We start from the raw sequence: 18523 nt of genomic DNA on the forward strand, positions 1-18523 counted from the left end.
AAATATAAAAAGTAGTCCACTAGAAATCCTTGAAGATGATGGAACAGATGCTCTCAAAAATAAAATGCATGTAAACCCATTGAAATCTACAATTCAAACAATAAATTTTCTAAGCACACCCCCCTCATTTACGTTTATTATTCCAAGTGAACTTATGACACAAAAAATAACACTTCTACGAATAACTATAACTTCAGATCTTAAATGGGAAGCCCATATTTCAAATATAACCAAGCAATCCAATATTTCCCTAGCTTTCCTTAAGCAATTGGCAAAATATCAATGCCCTGCTTCTCATATTTTGAAATTTTATATATCTTTTATTCGCCCAACTCTCGAATATGCTTGCCCTCTATGGCCCTTCTCATTAAATAAAAATCAAACCAAAAGGTTGGAATCCTTCCAGAAAAGGGCTTTAAAAATAATCGCACGGGAAGGGAAGTTGCCTTACTCCTACTTCTTACAAAAGTTTAAAATCAAAACCCTCAAAAATAGACAACATGATCTGTGCCTCCGTTTTGGTGGTAATGCGAGAGCCAAAATCCGAACTGAAGAACTTTTTTCGCCTTCCCATAATCCTGAACGGAAGCCTCTCCCAAGAGAGGCAAAAAATCCCATCCTCATTCTAAAACCCGTGAAGACTAAAACAAAAAGATATTTAGATAGCTTTATACCAACCTTCACTCAAATCCTTAACACCTTTAATGCCTCTTAATGAATTCTTTTTTTTACTTTTTGACACTCTTGTAATTTTTTTTGTGACTTATTTTATTATATGCCGTTTTATGACTAAAGTTTTACCTTTAATGTATTACCTGTTTGATATGACATTATTTTATGCTACTTTAATATTTTCCTTAATTGTTTAATTTATATTTGTCTGTATTTTGTCTGTTTATATATCTTAATGTTTTGGTGTCCCTGATCCTAATTTCATTGTGCTTGTGATGGTCTTTGTATGACTTTTTTTTTTGTATGACACAAACTTAAATTCGGTGATTTATCGCTTGTGAAAAAGTTTTAAGAATAAAGCCTTATTCTGTTCTAACTGAGTGGCCTATCCAGGATTTCTAAAAGGGGGGTTTGGATTAAATTTTACCACATACAGAACTTTCTAGTGCTAACTTTTAATCAACATTACAACAGGAAAATAGCCAGAATTTCATAAATAGTGGGAGAGGGATCCATGAAGTGGCAGGACTACTTGAAATTTGCCACAAAATGTCATACCACTAGCACAGATTGTATACTAGGTTTCATAATAATCTGTGGTTTTGGATAGTAATATTGCAGCATGGAGTGTCAAGACTTTATTTCTTCTTGGTAAAGAAATATATTCCCTTGAATTTTTCCTTTTTTTTACTCTTTTTTTTGGCCATAAAAACGTCCTTCCAAATTTGATGTAGGACCTTTGTTTTTCTTCTAATAACTGGTGGAATAGCCCTATCCAATATTATACCAAACGTCTGTTAAGAACTGTTTTCTGTGAAATTCTTAATGAGTTTTCAGAACTATATATGTATTATAAGAATAATATAAAGTAATGCTTGTTATTACTATGGTTGTAAATTTTCTGTCATGAACTTCCAAATCCTGTTAAACTTCTCTTCGGAAAGCACTTTTTTATGACGCATTAAGTTAACCCTCACAATTCTTTTCATTATATTTCCAGTTTCAGGTTATGTACAAGTTTGGTATAAAACTTGGAATGTTTCAGGATTGTGCTAAGATTATTTAAAATTATTTAATCATTCTAGTTACCAAGTTTATTGTCAGTTTCTGATTACATCAATTGAGCAGTTGAGATACATCAATGGCCTTGCTTGCATAATATGCTGTAGCTTGAGTATGATGCACATTTCTAGGATTTTCTTATTTGGACAAAGGGAGAGGGTTGAGCTTTTCTTCTTTGATTCTTTACATTCTGTTCTCATTTTAGCTGTCTTGGCATAATTAGCTTTGCTTTCTAAGAAAACCGTCTTCGCTTAGGCTTTGAGCAGTAGCTAACAGAATTTTATAATGCCCCTTTCTGCTTTTGAATATGTTTGTCTTATTTGCCTTCAGAGCTAACACTGTTATTTGGCATTTCAAGGACATACAACAGTTCTCAGTTTTATGAATTGGATTCCTCTTTGTTTCTCACAAAGTGCACAAAAAGAATAAGCATTTTTTCTCAACGCTATGAAAAATCCTCATGACCTCTGGAGAAAGCTGTGCAATTGGCATAATTTTTCTTAGTTATTGATAAATTTCCCATTTGAAGTGGGAAATTTAAAAAAATAGAAGTGTTGCCACTTCTATTTTTTCTAAGAGCAGGATTTTCTATCAGTCCAAAAGTAGGATTTTGTGCAACAATGGATTTTATTTTAAAAACGAGAAGGAAATTCGCGAAAAATAATCATTTCTGTATACTGGGGTCCTTGTGTTATTTTTTTCTTTAAATCCACCTTCTCTCCTGTCAGATATGTCAATAAAAATTTATAGTTTTCTGTTTTCTAGCAGAGATGCATGAGATTCAAATTTAAAGACAAATAGACATTTTAGTAACAGATCCAAAATTTTAAGGGCTTTATGCTAGAAAGTCCTGTTCTAGATTATTCATCCAGTTTATTTTCCAGCAAATAAATAAAATGGTATTTCTTACTACTAAGTCTGTAATATCTTAGACCTTTTATGGCTCAATTTCATCATGGTAGATTACTATAGCAGTGACGGGAGATTACTATAGCAGATATTTTGAGGTATATAGATTAGATTCCACAACATCTGTGGCAATAATCATTAAGCTCAAGGGACAGTTTGCAAGACATGGAATCCCCTCACTACTAGCCACTGACAATGATCCTCAATTCAGTGCCTCTGAATTTAAAAATTTTACCGAGCAGTGGGCAATCCAGCACAAAACCTCTAGCCCATGGTTTTCCAAATCCAATGGACTTGTCAAAAAATGTGTACAGACCTGCAAACGGATTATGACAAAAGCAAAACTAGGAAAACAAGACCCTTACATTGGAATATTGGAATACGGAAATACTCCCATTGATGGGTTTGCTGTATCTGCAGAATTATCAATGAGCCGGCAATTATGGTCAATACTACCTGTAACCTCAAATCAGTTACAAAAGAAAATCATCAACCATACGGATTTTGAACAAAAACCAGCAATCAAACAAGATCAAAAAAAATCGTATTATGATCGTACAGCAAAACCCCTACCTCCATTACAAATTGGTGCAGAAGTGAGCATTCAAAAGACTCCTGATGCTAGGTGGACTAAAGGGAGAGTTGTTGATGTTAGCTATTCACCTAGATCATATCTTGTAAAGAATGCAGGCAGTTCAATTATCCAACATAACAGAATTAATCTCTTGAAACATGTGGAAAATTCCCATCAGTCACATACAGACAAGCTAAGTGACGACACGGATAATACAACTACAGAAGATGGTGCTGCATACAATAAACACAAAGAACATGGCGTCCCAACAGCTTCTACCCCTACCACTACAAATTTCAGAACTTGTCAGGACAACTAGTCATCAAACCCCAAAGAATTGATTTGTAAAACCAAAACAGATCTTTAAATTTTCCAAAAGAAAGAAGATGTAGCAGTTGTGCTATGTGGTATTTATTTAGTATTGTAATATTTATTTATTTAGTTGCTAGACGTGCTTATGCTGATATTGTAATTGCTTATTCCTTTCTTGTGCATGAGATATTATTGTTTGCTTATGCTTGCTTATTTTGTATGTGCTTGGGTTTAAATAAATTGGTTATCTGAACATCTTGCATCCAGTTTCTGTAGATGTGTGATACAGTTACAGTATTTTTACTGGAATAATATTTACTCTAATCCCAGCACCAGTGTACAATTCTTTCCTGATTGCTAAATAAAGATTTCACCAATCAATCGACCCTTGTCTTTTTTTTGTATTCATAGTATCAATCCTAAACACAGTATCAACAAAGAAGCCATTGCTGATATCTGGACAGGCTTCTTTTCTTGTAACGTTTACTTATTTATTGCTTTTGTAAACTTTTACAAAGTGATTAAGTTTATTGCAGCTGCTATAAATTTTTCCTCTTGCAGGCTATTTGGGTAGATTCAACATCACAGTAATAAATATTGTGTTTTGTAATTTTGGTTCATTCGCTTTTTTGCTTTTTCCACAACCTCACCTTTGTCTTTTGTGTATGTGGATAAATACACAAACCATGTGTATCTGTACATGGTTTGTACAGATACTGCTTGGAACTGACTGAAATATATTCTTAATTGTGTTGGGGTTTAATCATGCGTCTATGTGATTGTGACTCGTTAAAGTAGGGTTATATTTTCGCCTGGCTAAAGGAGTTTTTCTTTTACTTCTGGGGAGGTATTGCCAACCACCAGCTTTTGTTGAATATACAGCATCCTGAGCTTGTAACTTCACTCTGAAATATACTCATGAATTGTCTCACCATAACATTTGCTGGATTGTTTTGAATTTGATGTTGAAGTGTTTTGTACCTTTGTCTTCATTGGAGATTGTGAAAATACTAAATTTTTTTTTCTCCCAGTAATATAAAGAAGAAAAAACGCTGAATGGTATCTATTTTTCTACTGAGGGGACCTGGGAACATAAAACTTGCATGGATTTCTACTTTTACCATGTGTCCAATCCATGGTAACATAAGATACATTGGCACCCATTTCTCAGTTTAAATCTGACACAATATGCAAATTTGATCACAACAACAACAAACATCTATTTGATGGTGATTGAAGTTCAGGTGACTAGAATAAAAACAAAAGTAATTTAGAATACCACATCTCCATTTCTGATTTTTACCAATTCTCTATACAAGTTTTACCTGTGGTAGTACTGGCCACTGCAACAATGCTGAAATTGTATCAGCAACTAATAGTAGGGGAAAGAAACCCTCCCCTACCTCCTGATAAATTTCTTTTGGTAAAACTGCACTAGAATAAACAGTTGCTTTTCTGGTTTTGGGGCAGCAGTGATAAATGCAGCCAAATTTTCAGTGATGTATAAAAAAGTTTTCTGACAAAGGATAACAAAATTTTGAAATAGAGTAATAGAGGAACCTTTGAATATGCAAATATATATGCCAAATGTGAAACAGTTTCAAGCTTAGCACCATAATTTCCTTGTTCCTCAGAAGTTTTATTACCAAAAAAAAAAAATTTTGGTTGATAAAGTTCATATTTAAATATTTTGTTAAATAGCGAAAATAACCAATTTAGAAATATTCCAAAATAATTTAAAGGACATGCTTTTAAATAACCTAAAGGAAATTGGATAATATAATTATTTCCTTGTTTCTTGGGCATGAAAAAGTCAGAATTTGCGAATTTCAATAACCAGGAATTTGTTTATGCTGAAATTAATCTTTAAAGCAGTTAGAGAATTGAGATTTTGTTTGTTTATGCTGAGTCACAAAAAGGTGACTCAGCATGCACATCCACAAAAAGGATTATTTTCTGTATCGTATTTTTTGCTTCCTCTAAAACTTCTATGCTCTGCAAGGTTTAGAAGATTCTATTAAAGGAGACCTCAGCTTGGGACAAAAATTTAAATTCAGCTCAAATGGGTTGTATTTCCTTAAGATTTATATAAAAAAAAACAGAATGACTTCTTCCAAAAAGAAACCATTAAAAGTCAAATGGAAGATAGCGTCCTGATTTCCCAGTATTTAAAGAATTAATGAAGATATTAAGCAAAAGCCTTAATTCCTTTACCCAGATACTTAAGAAAAAGAAACAAAATAGTCAAGCAGATGACAATTCTATGCCTTGTCCTTGTGCTATTTAAGAAAAAAGTCAGACAGGTGATCTTTTTGATTTTTATTCAATCATGATTTTCAACATTATAAAAAGTAGAAGAAAATATAACACATTGACTTCTTTTTTTTTTAATAAGAAACACAGGAATAATCGAAACAGATAAAGTCTGACATTTTCCCCCTTGCTTAAAAAAAACTAGAATATATTTGATAAGACCATATTCAGTTACCTTCTAGTACCAAGTAAACGAAACAATGTAAAGCATTTCAAGCAGTATTGCCAGTTTTCTATATTTCTTATTTGGTACTTTAATAAACAAAAGCCCCGCCTAATTTGTTTTTTTTTCAATGTTTGGAATTACTGTATTTTTGCAGCATTCTGCACTATACAATGCTTCAAATTTTTGCCATAAAATTTCACTTGGAAATCATGCACAATATTCACTTCTAATTTTTGATTTCATTATGGCATATCGAAAAAGATAATTGTCAGCTTGACTTTTTTGTTTCTTTAAATTCAAGTCTGATATCTTGTAAAATAATGTTGGGGACTCAGATTTAAAGAGGAAGTTGTATTTTTTCTGCTCTGGAAATTCAGAAGCAGCTAAATGAGCTACGGTAAGCCAAACAGCTAGTTAGTTTTTTTTTTTACTTTTCTTGCCCATTCTCTATAGTTCGAAAGGATCTTTCATTGTCATCTTGTTTACTTCGTTATGTATTTTCTTGAGAAAGACAAATGAATGTTGTAATCTGTTTAGCCGTTTTTTTTATATTTTTTTATGACGTAATACAAAAAGATTGCAATATTGTCAGCTATTAATTTTTTTTTCTATCCTCTGCAATAAGATTTACTGCAATCTTATCACCTATTTACGATTTTGCTTCATTCTCTGTGACAAAAAAGAACTAAAAAAAACGTAACATTGTCATCTGCGACTTTTCTCTGTGTTCTGTGTAATATAAACAACTGTAGTTGAATAATGCAAAAAAACTGATATTGTCATTTGTTGTCATTGTGTCATTTAATATTATCAATCTCCATTCTTAATAATACAGACAGCTCAATATTGTCATCTGTTTAGCTTTAATTTGCATCCTCTATAAAAGTGGTCTACAATCCCTCAACAGCAGACTGCTACTAGCCCATGATTAGCTGGTACTGCGCTGCCCAAATGCATCAAATTATTTCCATTATTTACAGTGGTATATTTTTTGGGATTGTGCGACTTTCTATAAACAAGAGGTTAGCCAGGAGCTAAACAGAGTAGCAGTGTCATTGTTGTTTTGGTGTAGGAATGGTGTGTAACACTCTTCTTCTACTGATACTTTTAGTGTTTAATGGTGCTTGGTACATATGCATATAGTGTTTTATTTTTGTCTTTTTTGTTTGCGTTTATTATCTGAGTTTAACTGCTGAGGAACAGAGCACAGGTAAAAAATTCTGAGAATTTATTGTTATTTTTCTGGCTTAAGATTTGACACCCGAGAATCTATCAGGTCAAATTTAACAAAAGGACTTATTTTCATTGGCTTAAAATTTCATATAAGAAGGAGAATCAATTAGATTTGTAAAAGACAGGACTGTTTTGCTTCCCTTTGCAAAATATGGTTCAGGAATAATGTTGATTTGCTTGTGAAAATACATTATAGGTTTTTAAATTTCTGTGAACTTCTTTCCATGGAAGTACATGAGAGTATTCTCTTTCTCTTTTTCTTGGTTTCTTGACTTCCAAAATTTAATCCATTACTCTTTTTCATCTTTGCTTGCTGAATTCGGAGTGTTCAGACATATGCATGGTGGGTGGCTCTCTAAGTAAATGGTAACATCTCTTCCTCATATTTGATATGATCATTTTGTTCATGATCTTGCTTGAGGAGCATACATCTTTGTATTTTGTCTGATGTTGTATATAGATATAGAATCAGCTAAACTTATAAGTCCACACTAAGAAATATCCTCTGTACTCAAACACTTAATCAAAACAAAGCAAAAAAAAATCCGTTTAATTTTGCCCAGGAAGCTGTAAATGCAAAATGGATTAGGGGTGGTTTGGTGTCGGCTAGTTGGTGCACATAAGTTAGGCGAGAGAGGCTTAATCTAATAGTTATATCTACAAAAGTCAAGGCTTAAGACAAAACAGATTATGTGTATCAAGAAATATGTTTCTGGATGCAATTTTAGCTGGGATTGAACTACTTACTATTCAAGTTGAAAAAGAAGATACCCCAGGAACAGAAATGTCCTTTCCATATTGACTTGGGCTAAGTGGGCCAAAATTCAAGGATTCTCCTTGATGGTGAGGTAGAAAGAGCCTCATACCGTAATTGCGCAGTTCTCATGCAGTTTTTTCGTTTTTTAGGTCATATTTGATGGCTTTCATGCCCCCCCCTTTAAACAACTTTCTTTAGATAGCATTTAACAGATTATAAAATCTTCAGAAAAAGATGACAAACTCAGGCGGTGTTTGGAGCATTATGCAGCCTTAGCGTGAGCATTACTAAACTAGAGACAACAAGGTTCTCTTCGAGGCTCTTCTCAAAATTTCAGAATATATTCCACAAAAGGAAAATGTCCGTGAATGAGGGACTTTATTAGTAAGTTGCTTGTTGACGACTAGGCTATTGGTTGGAAGAATTTAAAAGCCTCTTCTGCTTTTTTGGCTTGAATGCAATACTTTTTTTGGCTTGAATGCAATGCCTCTTATTCGATAAGATACTCTTTTTAACAACTTTATCTAGCTGGTTATATGGTATTGGTTGTTGTCATTAATGTTTGTGGGTCACTCAGAATTGAGAGGTGGTGCAATGTTTTTGCAATGCTGCTAACGATAGTCCAATTAGGTAAACCCAGAATTAAAAAAAAACTGCTCATCACTGTGTTTCTATGCAAAGGGGAAAATTAGCCTTGTTCATGATTGTATATAGAGGTTTTGAAAATTAGCCTTGTTCATGATAGTGACATATATGTCACTAGATGTCCACTTTTGCAAAAATAAACCCCGAGTGTACATAACTGTACTAGCTTCTGACTGCCAATGGGGGAAGGCATTATTTCTCCTTTTGGTCAGTATTCAAAAGATGCGGGTTTTTAGGCTTAGTTTTTGGATTTTTGTACGCTCTGGTCATTCTATAAAATGTTTACTGGTTTAGGGGGGGGGTTAAGGGTGAAAAAAATTGAATAAGAAACTGAGAAAGAAAAAAAATTATTGAAGAATAAGCTAGCATTCATAATTGTATCATATTTTGCAGATCCAAGATGTCAAATTCACTTGCTTCATTAACTGCTCAATATACGGACTCTGAAGGAGAAGAGGAGAAAATGGAACCTGAAGACATGAGCTTGGGAACACAATCCACGAGATCTTCTCCAATGGAAGATTCAAATTTAACTAGTCCAGCATTCATATTACACAAGGACAGCTCACTGCCAAAGCTGGTTCAATATGACTTTTCTGAAGGAGAAGAAACATCTGAAAGTGAAGAAGAGTTAAGCATTGTCTCTGTTGAAGTGACTGACTATAGAAGCTCAAGCGTGAGCAGATCACCCAGAGAACAAGAGGGAGCACAACGTAAAACAGAAGCAGATTATTGGCTGCCGCCTGAACCGTCATCAAAATGCCCAGGAAGGCTACAAGCGCGTGTTAGTGAGATGTATGAACGAAAAATTAGAGATGGTATTGACTATAATGCTAAAATACAAGAATTGAAATCATTTAGGAATCCTAGTATATATGACAAACTTTTAGAGTATTGTGAAGTTGATGAATTAGGAAAAAATTACCCCGAAGACCTTTATCCTTCTGACAGCTGGTGGTGTAAAGAGTCTTATTACGAAGTACTTGCCAAAGCTCATAAAGAGGAAATGTATAAAAGAGAAAAAAAAAAAAATGAAAAGCTATCCAAAGGTCAAAAGCAAACTGGCTCTGTCCAGAAATCTCCCACGGCAGAAGAAAAGATAAAATCTAAATGGGATCAAGTTGGGTCATCTTTGGGTTTAGCCCAATCTGCAGCAGCACCCAAACCAACCCTTGCATCTTTTGGCGCACTTAAAAAGTCCAAACCCTGAAGTGCATCTTTTTTTAGAAGGAAATTATTATTAATTGATTCTTGTTTTTGTACCATAAATGACTTATATATTGTATGATATGTTTTGTAAATTTAGTTTTTATTGTGTAATCAGAATGGCTGGTCTTAAAACTAGATTTTGAGCAGTAGTATAAAAACCCCCAAAAAAATATTTCCCACCAAGAATAAACTTCTCTAAAGCAGTTGTGGATCCAGGGAGGGGCCCTCTTCTTGGTATGGGTCTAGTTTATTTTTTTACAGTTTTTACCATATATTTCTACCAATTTGTTACCCCCCCCCCATTTCCAAGTTCGGATATCCCCTCATTTAAATGAATCTGCTGGAAGAGGCAATCAGAACTCTAACCTGCAAGTCTGTCAAGTAAAGTTGAAATTCTAGCTAGCCTCTAAAAAGTTCTAGATCTGCTTTTAATATAAAAAAAAACTATCTTCGGTCACGAAATAAAACAGCACATCCTCCACTTTTTTGCCCTAGCATGCTCTTAACACTGGCTGCTTTTGCAGAAATGTACTTATTCCACTAACCTCCTTTAAAAAAATAAAGCAGAAAAGGGTGAAAGATATCGTATTTTTAGCTTCTTCCTACCAAATTTCAAGCAGTAAGATGTTTTACGAATATGGTTCCATCCCGCTTTCTAGGGCTATAATGAGAGAAAGGTTGAGACGGCTAGAACACGTTTTGAGGATGAAGTATCAAAGAATGCCCTTGTTGGCCAAACAAAAAGATTTTACCATGTGTAATACCCCATATGAAACATTTCATACTAAAAAAAAGAGAAAAATATGGATAACTTTTCACTTGCTTTATGTAGTCTTATTGTTGGTTAATTGAAAATCTAAATAAGATTAAGTCAAAGAAATAGACTTTGTCAGGTTATTTTACATTGGAAGTGGTAGGCTGAAAGACTAATGATAAAACTTCCAACAAAAAACAGGTGTGTTCATTTGCTCTGGGAGACAACTTTAGCGTCTCTTTATCCACTGGTCATGTTCGCGAAAGTGTATTTATTCCATAGGATTAAGGGTAGCTCAGGTATCGTTAGTTCAAAGGGTAGTTCACTGATATTTTGCTTCATATAGTCTTAGTTTTGGTTTGTTGAAGATCTAAATAAGAGTCAATCAAAGAAATAGACTTTATTTCAGTGTTTCAAAATTAGAAGTACTGAGCTAAAAGAAAAACGACAAAATATCCAAAACGATAAAAAAGGTGTGTACGTGTAACTGAACCTACGTTCAACTCAATCCATTTAACTGAACCGTCGTTAAACTGAATCCTGGTTTCAACCCTCGTTCAAATCATCCTCCGTGCAAACTCCACCTTTATTTAATTTAAGAGCATGCAACTCAACCCCAGTGAAATTCAACCCTCATGCAACTCGATCCCTCTCTAACTCAACTTTTATTCAACTCAATTGCTACAACCATGAAATTCAAGTGTGTTCAGGATTGGACATGAAAACTTTTGCCAATTTCAAGTATTTAAGATAGAAGGACAAGTTGTTACTTTTCAGAGAAGGGGGGGGGGGTAGTTTTGCATTAATTCAGCATAAAACATACGTACATAATGATTAACCAATGAATAAAGACCGTTTCATTTGAGAACACTCTTCACTTTTGACAAAATGGACTGAATTTCATTTTCTAGGTATATTGTTGATTTAAAGAAGGTTGAGATGAATGGGGCTGAGTCAAATAGGGTTGGGTTAAACAGGATAGAGTTGGGTTAAATGAGGGTTGAATTAAACGGGGATTGAGATAGATAGCTGAGGATTGAGTTGAATGAGGGCAGAGTCGCACTGGGGCTGATTTGAATGAGGGTTGTATTAAACCGGGATCGAGTCGTACGAGGGTTAAGTTAAATAGGTTCAGTTGCACAAAATAAAAAAACGACGCATTCATTTGCCCTTGGAGGTACCTGGTAAGGCCCTTCTTTCTTCTTATTCTTCTTCAAAGCAATTAAGATTTAGTTTTCCCATTGGTAAAAACAGAAGAAAATGAAGTTATGGATTGACTTGCATGATTTTTAATGTCATTCTTTTTTATATACATCAGCTATGCTTTTTTCAAGCTCTACTAGATATAAAAACACGGTTTATGTGACTAAATGTATTAAAAACTTGACAGGGTTGCTTTCTGCAACTCTGTTTTTGCGCTTTTATTTGTACTCGAATAAAGATAAAGGCTCACTGAAGGCTTTTTGAGTCTGAAGCCATATCAGGGCCCTCATTCTTGAAAATGTATGGGGGTTGAGAAATTTGTTCGCAACCTAAATAGGGTTGCAGTCTCTCTCTAAACGCCTCTGCTCTAAACCGAGGAGAACCAAGTAGGGAAAGTTTTTTCCAAAACAGTTGAACTTTTTGCTTAATAATTCCTTTGAAATTGACACTGGATTATTTTTTGCAGTGAGAAGATTGAATGGCGACAAAATTGCCCCCCCCCCCCCTAGATTTCGAAAAATAAATGTTTGTGCTCCTCTCCCCCTTAATTTCCATAACTCGGAGTCACTGATTTTTCATGGGTCTCTAGTAGCTCATTAACGTGTGCTATGGACTGTGTATAAAGTGCTATATGTTTGTATTTACGTGCGCTGGAGCTACTTGGGAGTAAATTTATAACTTATGATTGCAATTTTAGCAGGTTTATGAAGTTTTTTAATATTGTATTTCAGTTGAGACTGTTAATAGTCCGAAATCTTGTACATTTTTAATGCTTTGTAACTTCGCTATTTTTGACTTGACAGAGGTTTATGTAAATGCGGCATTGATCTGTACTTTAATATATAAGAGCTTAAATACCCCATATGAATCTTTGAAGGACTTAAGCGCAGCAAGATTTGCTCTGCAATCAGTTTGTTGATAATACGTTGCTAATTTTATCAATTGGATAATTAATAGGAATCGGCTGAGATTTTTCAAAAGGCAATATATTGCACAATATATATTTTGTAAGAAAAACAGGAAAATATTCTTCTAGAATTTTGAATATTATAATCTCCAATTCTCACTATTTTGTGTACGAGAAAAGAGGACAGGCCGCATTTTGGGAAAAAGAGAAGCTTCTAAATATGTTGCCTACAAAGAATTGAACCAATCAGTAGAACTGGCTTTGCTTAAGGGATGGAATGTAGACTTAAGTTTTCTGAAAAACTTCACTTGACATGACACCCTTTTATATCAATGCAACCTATATAGGTGGCTCGTTCAAAGAGTAGACAAGAACTATGTTGGAGTTAAATCGCCTAATGTCTTTGGCTTTGTATTTATCCTTCAGAGGTGTTGCCAATTCTCATTAAGCCTTATAGTCAGTACACTGTAGCGTCCATTACATTTACATTGAAGCACCAAATATTTAAATTGTGCTTTAGGTCAGTGTAATAAATGTCAGTTGCGCTTGAAAAAGGCGGGTAAGATATTCAAATCATTATTTAGGCTAATGTAATAGATGGCATTAGTTGTGCCTTAGGCACGTGGGCAACTTGGAAAGATAATGGGGTTATTGGTGACTAACCAAGTCCTAATAGGAAATAACTGCCATTCCCGTATATCCAATAGAAAGCGGAGCTTGCATATAAGGCCACCTAGTGAAAATTACTGTGAATACCGCCTGAAGAAGCAAACCTTTTGCAAAATCGACAACGCTTTTACTGCCATAATAAACTTATCTGAATAAACTGGTGTTAGTGACCTGGTCTCTGCTGGAATTCTGAATCTTTTTCAAAAATACTATTCATATCCTGAAGTCACCCATTTACAAGATAAAGTAAGTGATATTTTCAAATTCTTTTAAAGCAATGGGTATAATGATTTCAGTTTTTCGCTAAAGAACACTAGCCATGAACACTCCATCATTGGTCTGGATTTGCTTTTCAATTGTAGCGAATTCTTGTCTATTCACGATTATCGGTCAGGCAGCTTTCCAATAGACACGAATATCGAATGGGAAGTTAAGCAGGCTTCACTAACCAGTTCACAAACAGTACCTTATAACGTATGGAATCACTAATATTCCGTGAAATAGAAGAAATGAAGCACACATGCAGTACACATCGCTTCTCTTGTATTGGAAATGTTGTTTTTATAGGGTTCGTTGCATAATCCGGTCGCTGATTATGCAACGCTTTTTCAACCGGTATCTGAAAGAAGAAAATTCTATAAACCCTAGTTTTCAGATAGAAAAAAAGATCCTATAAAAAAAATAAGGGCAGGTTTGTTCAAGAAAAAAAATTGGTTTTAAATGATGTGCGTATGAAGCGTTTTTGGAGAAATGATATTCCATAAATCACGTTTTTCAGAAAAACAGCATTTGAGGATTAAAGAAATTCTGAGTAGCAAAAAAGAAAATTAACTTGAAGATATCTCTGCGGACAGGCAATTAGAAAATTAAATTCTGATACGTGTCTTGTACTTTTTTTGCCTAAGAGTGTTCAGAAATGTTACTGATGGGGGGGGGTCAGAATTTTCTAATATAATGCAAAAATATTACGATAAAAAATATACTGAAATTCTAGATCATGGTCTTTTGCTTAGTTGAACAAAATTTTTAGGGATTGATCGAGAGCCTAAATTGTGCTCCAAAAGGATCTTTTGAAGTATCTATTCCACCTTTTCTCCCTCCAAAGGACACTAACGTTTTGATGAACGTGGACAAATGATATGCAATAAAAATGATACACCTAGAGCGCAAATAAGGTCGAAAGGACGTGTTTTAAGCCTCACGCATTTTCTAAATCCTGATATATAAGGTTTCAAATAATTCACAAAAATGCGGCTTTAATTAAAAAAAGAAAAATTCCAAGCTGGCCTAAAATTACTAAATTTTGGAACTTTGCTTCTGAAACTTAAATAATAGAAAAAAAGACTAAATTCAAAATTAATTAAACATTGTATTTCAATGTTAGGACATGTCTTCAATATAGTTTTCGAAGCCTTAGAAATAAGGAAACAGCAGAAACAGGACCAAAAATGAATGGCGCATGAAATTGATTGATGACATTATGTTGGTCGTCTTTAAATGTATTAATTAAAGAAAATTTTTCCACAAAATAAGTTTTTCAAAGAAAAGTAAAGAACTCCATTAAACCAAAAAAAAGAGCAAAAATAAAATCAAATAATCTACCAAGCGTGAAACTACCCCAAATCAGCATCGATAAATAAATAAAGCCCAAAACGAACAGAAATTACAATAAATAACCGAGTCAAACTCAAAACGAGCAGAAATCAACATAAGTTGGGCTCAAAACAACTATGGCTTCCCAAGGCCAGAACAAAATTTGCACTTTACTGAAAAAAACATGAATGTTTTTACTTTTATAAGTTTAATAAATCATATAATATTAACATTTTCATTACTAAATATCAGTAAATGTATATTAAACTGACAATGCACATTCATTTGTATTTTTTTTCAGTAAAGTGCAAATTTTTTTCTGGCCTTGGGGGAGTGTCCTGCTCAAAGGTATAATTTCCTGAACCTTGAACTGCGTGGAATAAAATGGCTATATAACAATTTTGATTGGATCTGTTTGTGGAAATGGTGGGCGCGGAATGGGCGCTAGTTGCCTTCCAAACACTTCCGACTATTAAAAAGGGCACTAGCCATTTCAATTTCCAATCGAATGAGCCCTTTTTGAAGTTTACGAGAAAGCGTTCTATAAAAACCTTATATGCCCCCAGGGCATAACTTACAAACCTTGTCCCGAATGCTGTGGAGGGGTCGTCATCCTCAAAGACCTATCTTCCAGAACTCAAAACTACGTTGAATTAAATGGCTATCTCAAAATTTCGATTTGATGCATTTTGGAAAAAGCTTGGTGTGAGAGAGGGGTTAATTACCCACAAATCACTTGTGACCATCAGGAAAAGAACTAGCCCTTTGAATTTCCAATCAAATGAGCCTTTTTTGAAGTTCTTATAACAACGCCTACTATGAAAACTGAGCAAACTCATAGGTCATAACTCAAAGCTCTTGGCACGAGGATGGTGAAAGAGTTCCTTCTACATAAATACAATCTCTGTCCGGAACTTAACTGAGCAGAATCAGAGGGCTAAATAAACCTTTTGATTGGATGTGTTTCAGGAAATGCTGCGCATGGAAGGGGTATTTGTCAATTTCCAATCACTTTCGACTATTAAAAAGGACACAAGCCACTCCAATTTCTAATTGGATGAGCCTGTTTCAAGTTTCTACGACAACTTCTTTGATACGAAGTGCCCTGCTCTAAAGGAAAAAAAATGATTAAGAATACTTTGTGCCAACATCGTTCTTATATGCCCACAGGGCATAATTTAAAATCCTTGCCCTGAGGGTTGTGGGGTAGTGTTCTCCTTAAAAACATATTTTCTATTTGAAAATCAACTACGCTGAACAAAATGGTTATCTCAAAATTTGGATTGGATGTGTTTGGGGGAATGATGGGCGTGGGGGGCATGTTGCCCTCCAATCACTTTCGACTATTAAAAAGAGCGCTAGTCGCTCCAATTTCCAATCGAATGAGCCCTTTCGAAGTTTCTACGAGAACTCCTTCGTTATGAAGTGCCCTGGTATGGAAAAAAATAATACATTGTGCCAACATCGTTCTTTACTTAGGCAGCGCAATTGCGCTGCCTATGATTCGACATGAAGCATTGTTTTGATTTCAAGATGTATCCTGCCACCGACCAGCGCTTATGCATCATCGGACTATCCAAGGTGCCAATTTGGTTTAATAGATATCTCTTTTTATTTTTTGATTTCACTCTAGACTTTTTCCCAGAAAAGCCATTCTACCCTAGAGTACCCTAAAATAATCCTGTAATTAACACAAAATCACTCCAATTTCTTTTCGATAAAAACAACATTAATATTAAAAGCGCAAATTTCTACAAAACTTAAGTAACTAAAAAGTAATACGTATTCAAAGGAGAAAATTGGGGCTTAAAAACAGTGGAAATATGCGTATAAATAACCAATTCGAACAAAGTAGATGTACGTCGTCGGATTTTTGCGTCTCATAATATGCCACATAATAGGTCTACTCGATCATGTGGCACTAACTGTCCTAAAAAAAAACGAAATTGCTGCATGGATATAGACAGTAGTCACTGTCTTTCCTTCGTTCCTGAACCAATAAATGACTGATAAATGATAAGGAGAACGAAGTTACCGAGGGTATCCAGACTGAACAAGGGCCTGAACAAGAGACATTGAAAAAAAGAAGAAATATACAATTTCAAAGCTTTAAAACCTAACCAAACAATGAAAAATGTATTTTAAAGACTCTCAAGTACTTTTAAATCCTGACAACATTGGCCTAGCAGGAAGAACTAGAATTCGACGTTTTTTATTTAAAAAAATATTTTACCTAATGACATTTTACCCAATCTAACGATGTTTTTTTTATTTGAGAGAAAAAAAGCGTGGGAATTTAATTGACACTAATTTTCTTAACATATTGGCATTTTTTTCTGCTCAAAGCTAAACAGGTGGAGCGTTCTTTCTTTTGGTGTTTGAAAAGCGCGTGCGTGCGAACATTAAGATCGTTTTTTCATAAAAATGTAGCGTGTTTAATATTTAAGTTTCTAAAATGTAAACGCTTAAAGAAGAAATAAATGCCAGAGAATCTATCAACAAGTATGATCAGTCTAATTATAAATAAGTTATTCAAATAAATGGGGCGATAGGCTTTATATTTATATTTTACAGTTAGGGAAGAGGGCAGTAGCCAAACTCTTGTTTGTAACAATTTTTGTTCGTTTTGAGCTTTCTTTGTATATGGCAGAAATACGACAAGAAAAAAGAAATTCACCAGTAGACTAACTATTCAATGTTCTATCCAAATAAAATTATCTCTGTTATTGGAATTTAGTCCCAGTCCTCCCTAATAGGGCCAGATGCAGCCCTAGGCTATATGTAGAAGTTGTTGATTTCTGAAGTTTCAGATTAGTTTTTCCTGATTATTTGCTGTTTTGGCTTAACTGGGTGAATTTTTTTTAGCTTGTTTCTATCTTCTATCATATTTATATCTTCACCAAACAAAATCAGCATACTTGAATATAGCCTATATCTGTATCTTGCTATTATGGGGAGAGGGAGACATGGATGCAATTGCGACAGCATTGACTATTATAATCAGTGAGAACATTGAATAGAGAATATAAGGGTATGTTTCTTTACCTCATATATGATTTCCTGCCCTATTATAAACTTTAACCGTAAAATTTCCGAAACACCTAGAAATGGCATCATACCGATAAAAAGAAAAAGAAACTGTTAACTTTCGAGATAATCTTGAAAGATAATCACATTTCAAAGATAACCTTTTTAAAAGAAGAAATACAATATCCTAAAAAACAAGATTGCTCAAACCTACAAAGCGCATGAAATGGAAATCCTACAAATAAAAAAGTATGACCACTACATTCATTATTCAGTCCAAATTAAATATTCACTACCAAGAGAATTGTGCCCCCCTCCTAATGAGGCCAGATATAGCCCTAGGTTAAATAAAAAAGCATATTAAGCATAAAAGACCATATTAACGAAAATTTATATCTTAAAATATGTAGAAAGTTTCTATTTCAACTTTTTTTTATAGGTAATACATTCATCCAATTGTTCTTGTTCTTTCACAATGATCTGTTGTCATAAAGCCAATAAACAATAAAATATATGTT

The 18523-nt window shown here is 34.2% G+C and overlaps 1 protein-coding gene across 1 annotated transcript; it reads left to right on the forward strand.

The window, feature by feature from the left end:
- The first annotated feature begins 4772 nt into the window (after window positions 1-4772).
- On the forward strand, window positions 4773-9853 carry LOC148954926 (uncharacterized). Its single transcript, XM_089105619.1, has 2 exons — window positions 4773-4794; window positions 9037-9853. Exon 2 carries the CDS (start codon window positions 9044-9046, stop codon window positions 9851-9853), a length of 810 nt encoding a protein of 269 aa, XP_088961745.1. The 5' UTR covers window positions 4773-4794; window positions 9037-9043.
- Window positions 9854-18523: the final 8670 nt, after the last annotated feature.

This window comes from Artemia sp. Qi Xiang Cuo, chromosome 2, assembly GCF_049724085.1.
Source record: "Artemia sp. Qi Xiang Cuo chromosome 2, ASM4972408v1, whole genome shotgun sequence".
In the NCBI taxonomy this organism is placed as follows: domain Eukaryota; kingdom Metazoa; phylum Arthropoda; class Branchiopoda; order Anostraca; family Artemiidae; genus Artemia; species Artemia sp. Qi Xiang Cuo.

What these genes read in the sequence shown, in the direction of transcription:
- LOC148954926 (XM_089105619.1), top strand. Translation starts at nt 9,044, where the DNA reads ATGTCAAATTCACTTGCTTCATTAACTGCTCAATATACGGACTCTGAA.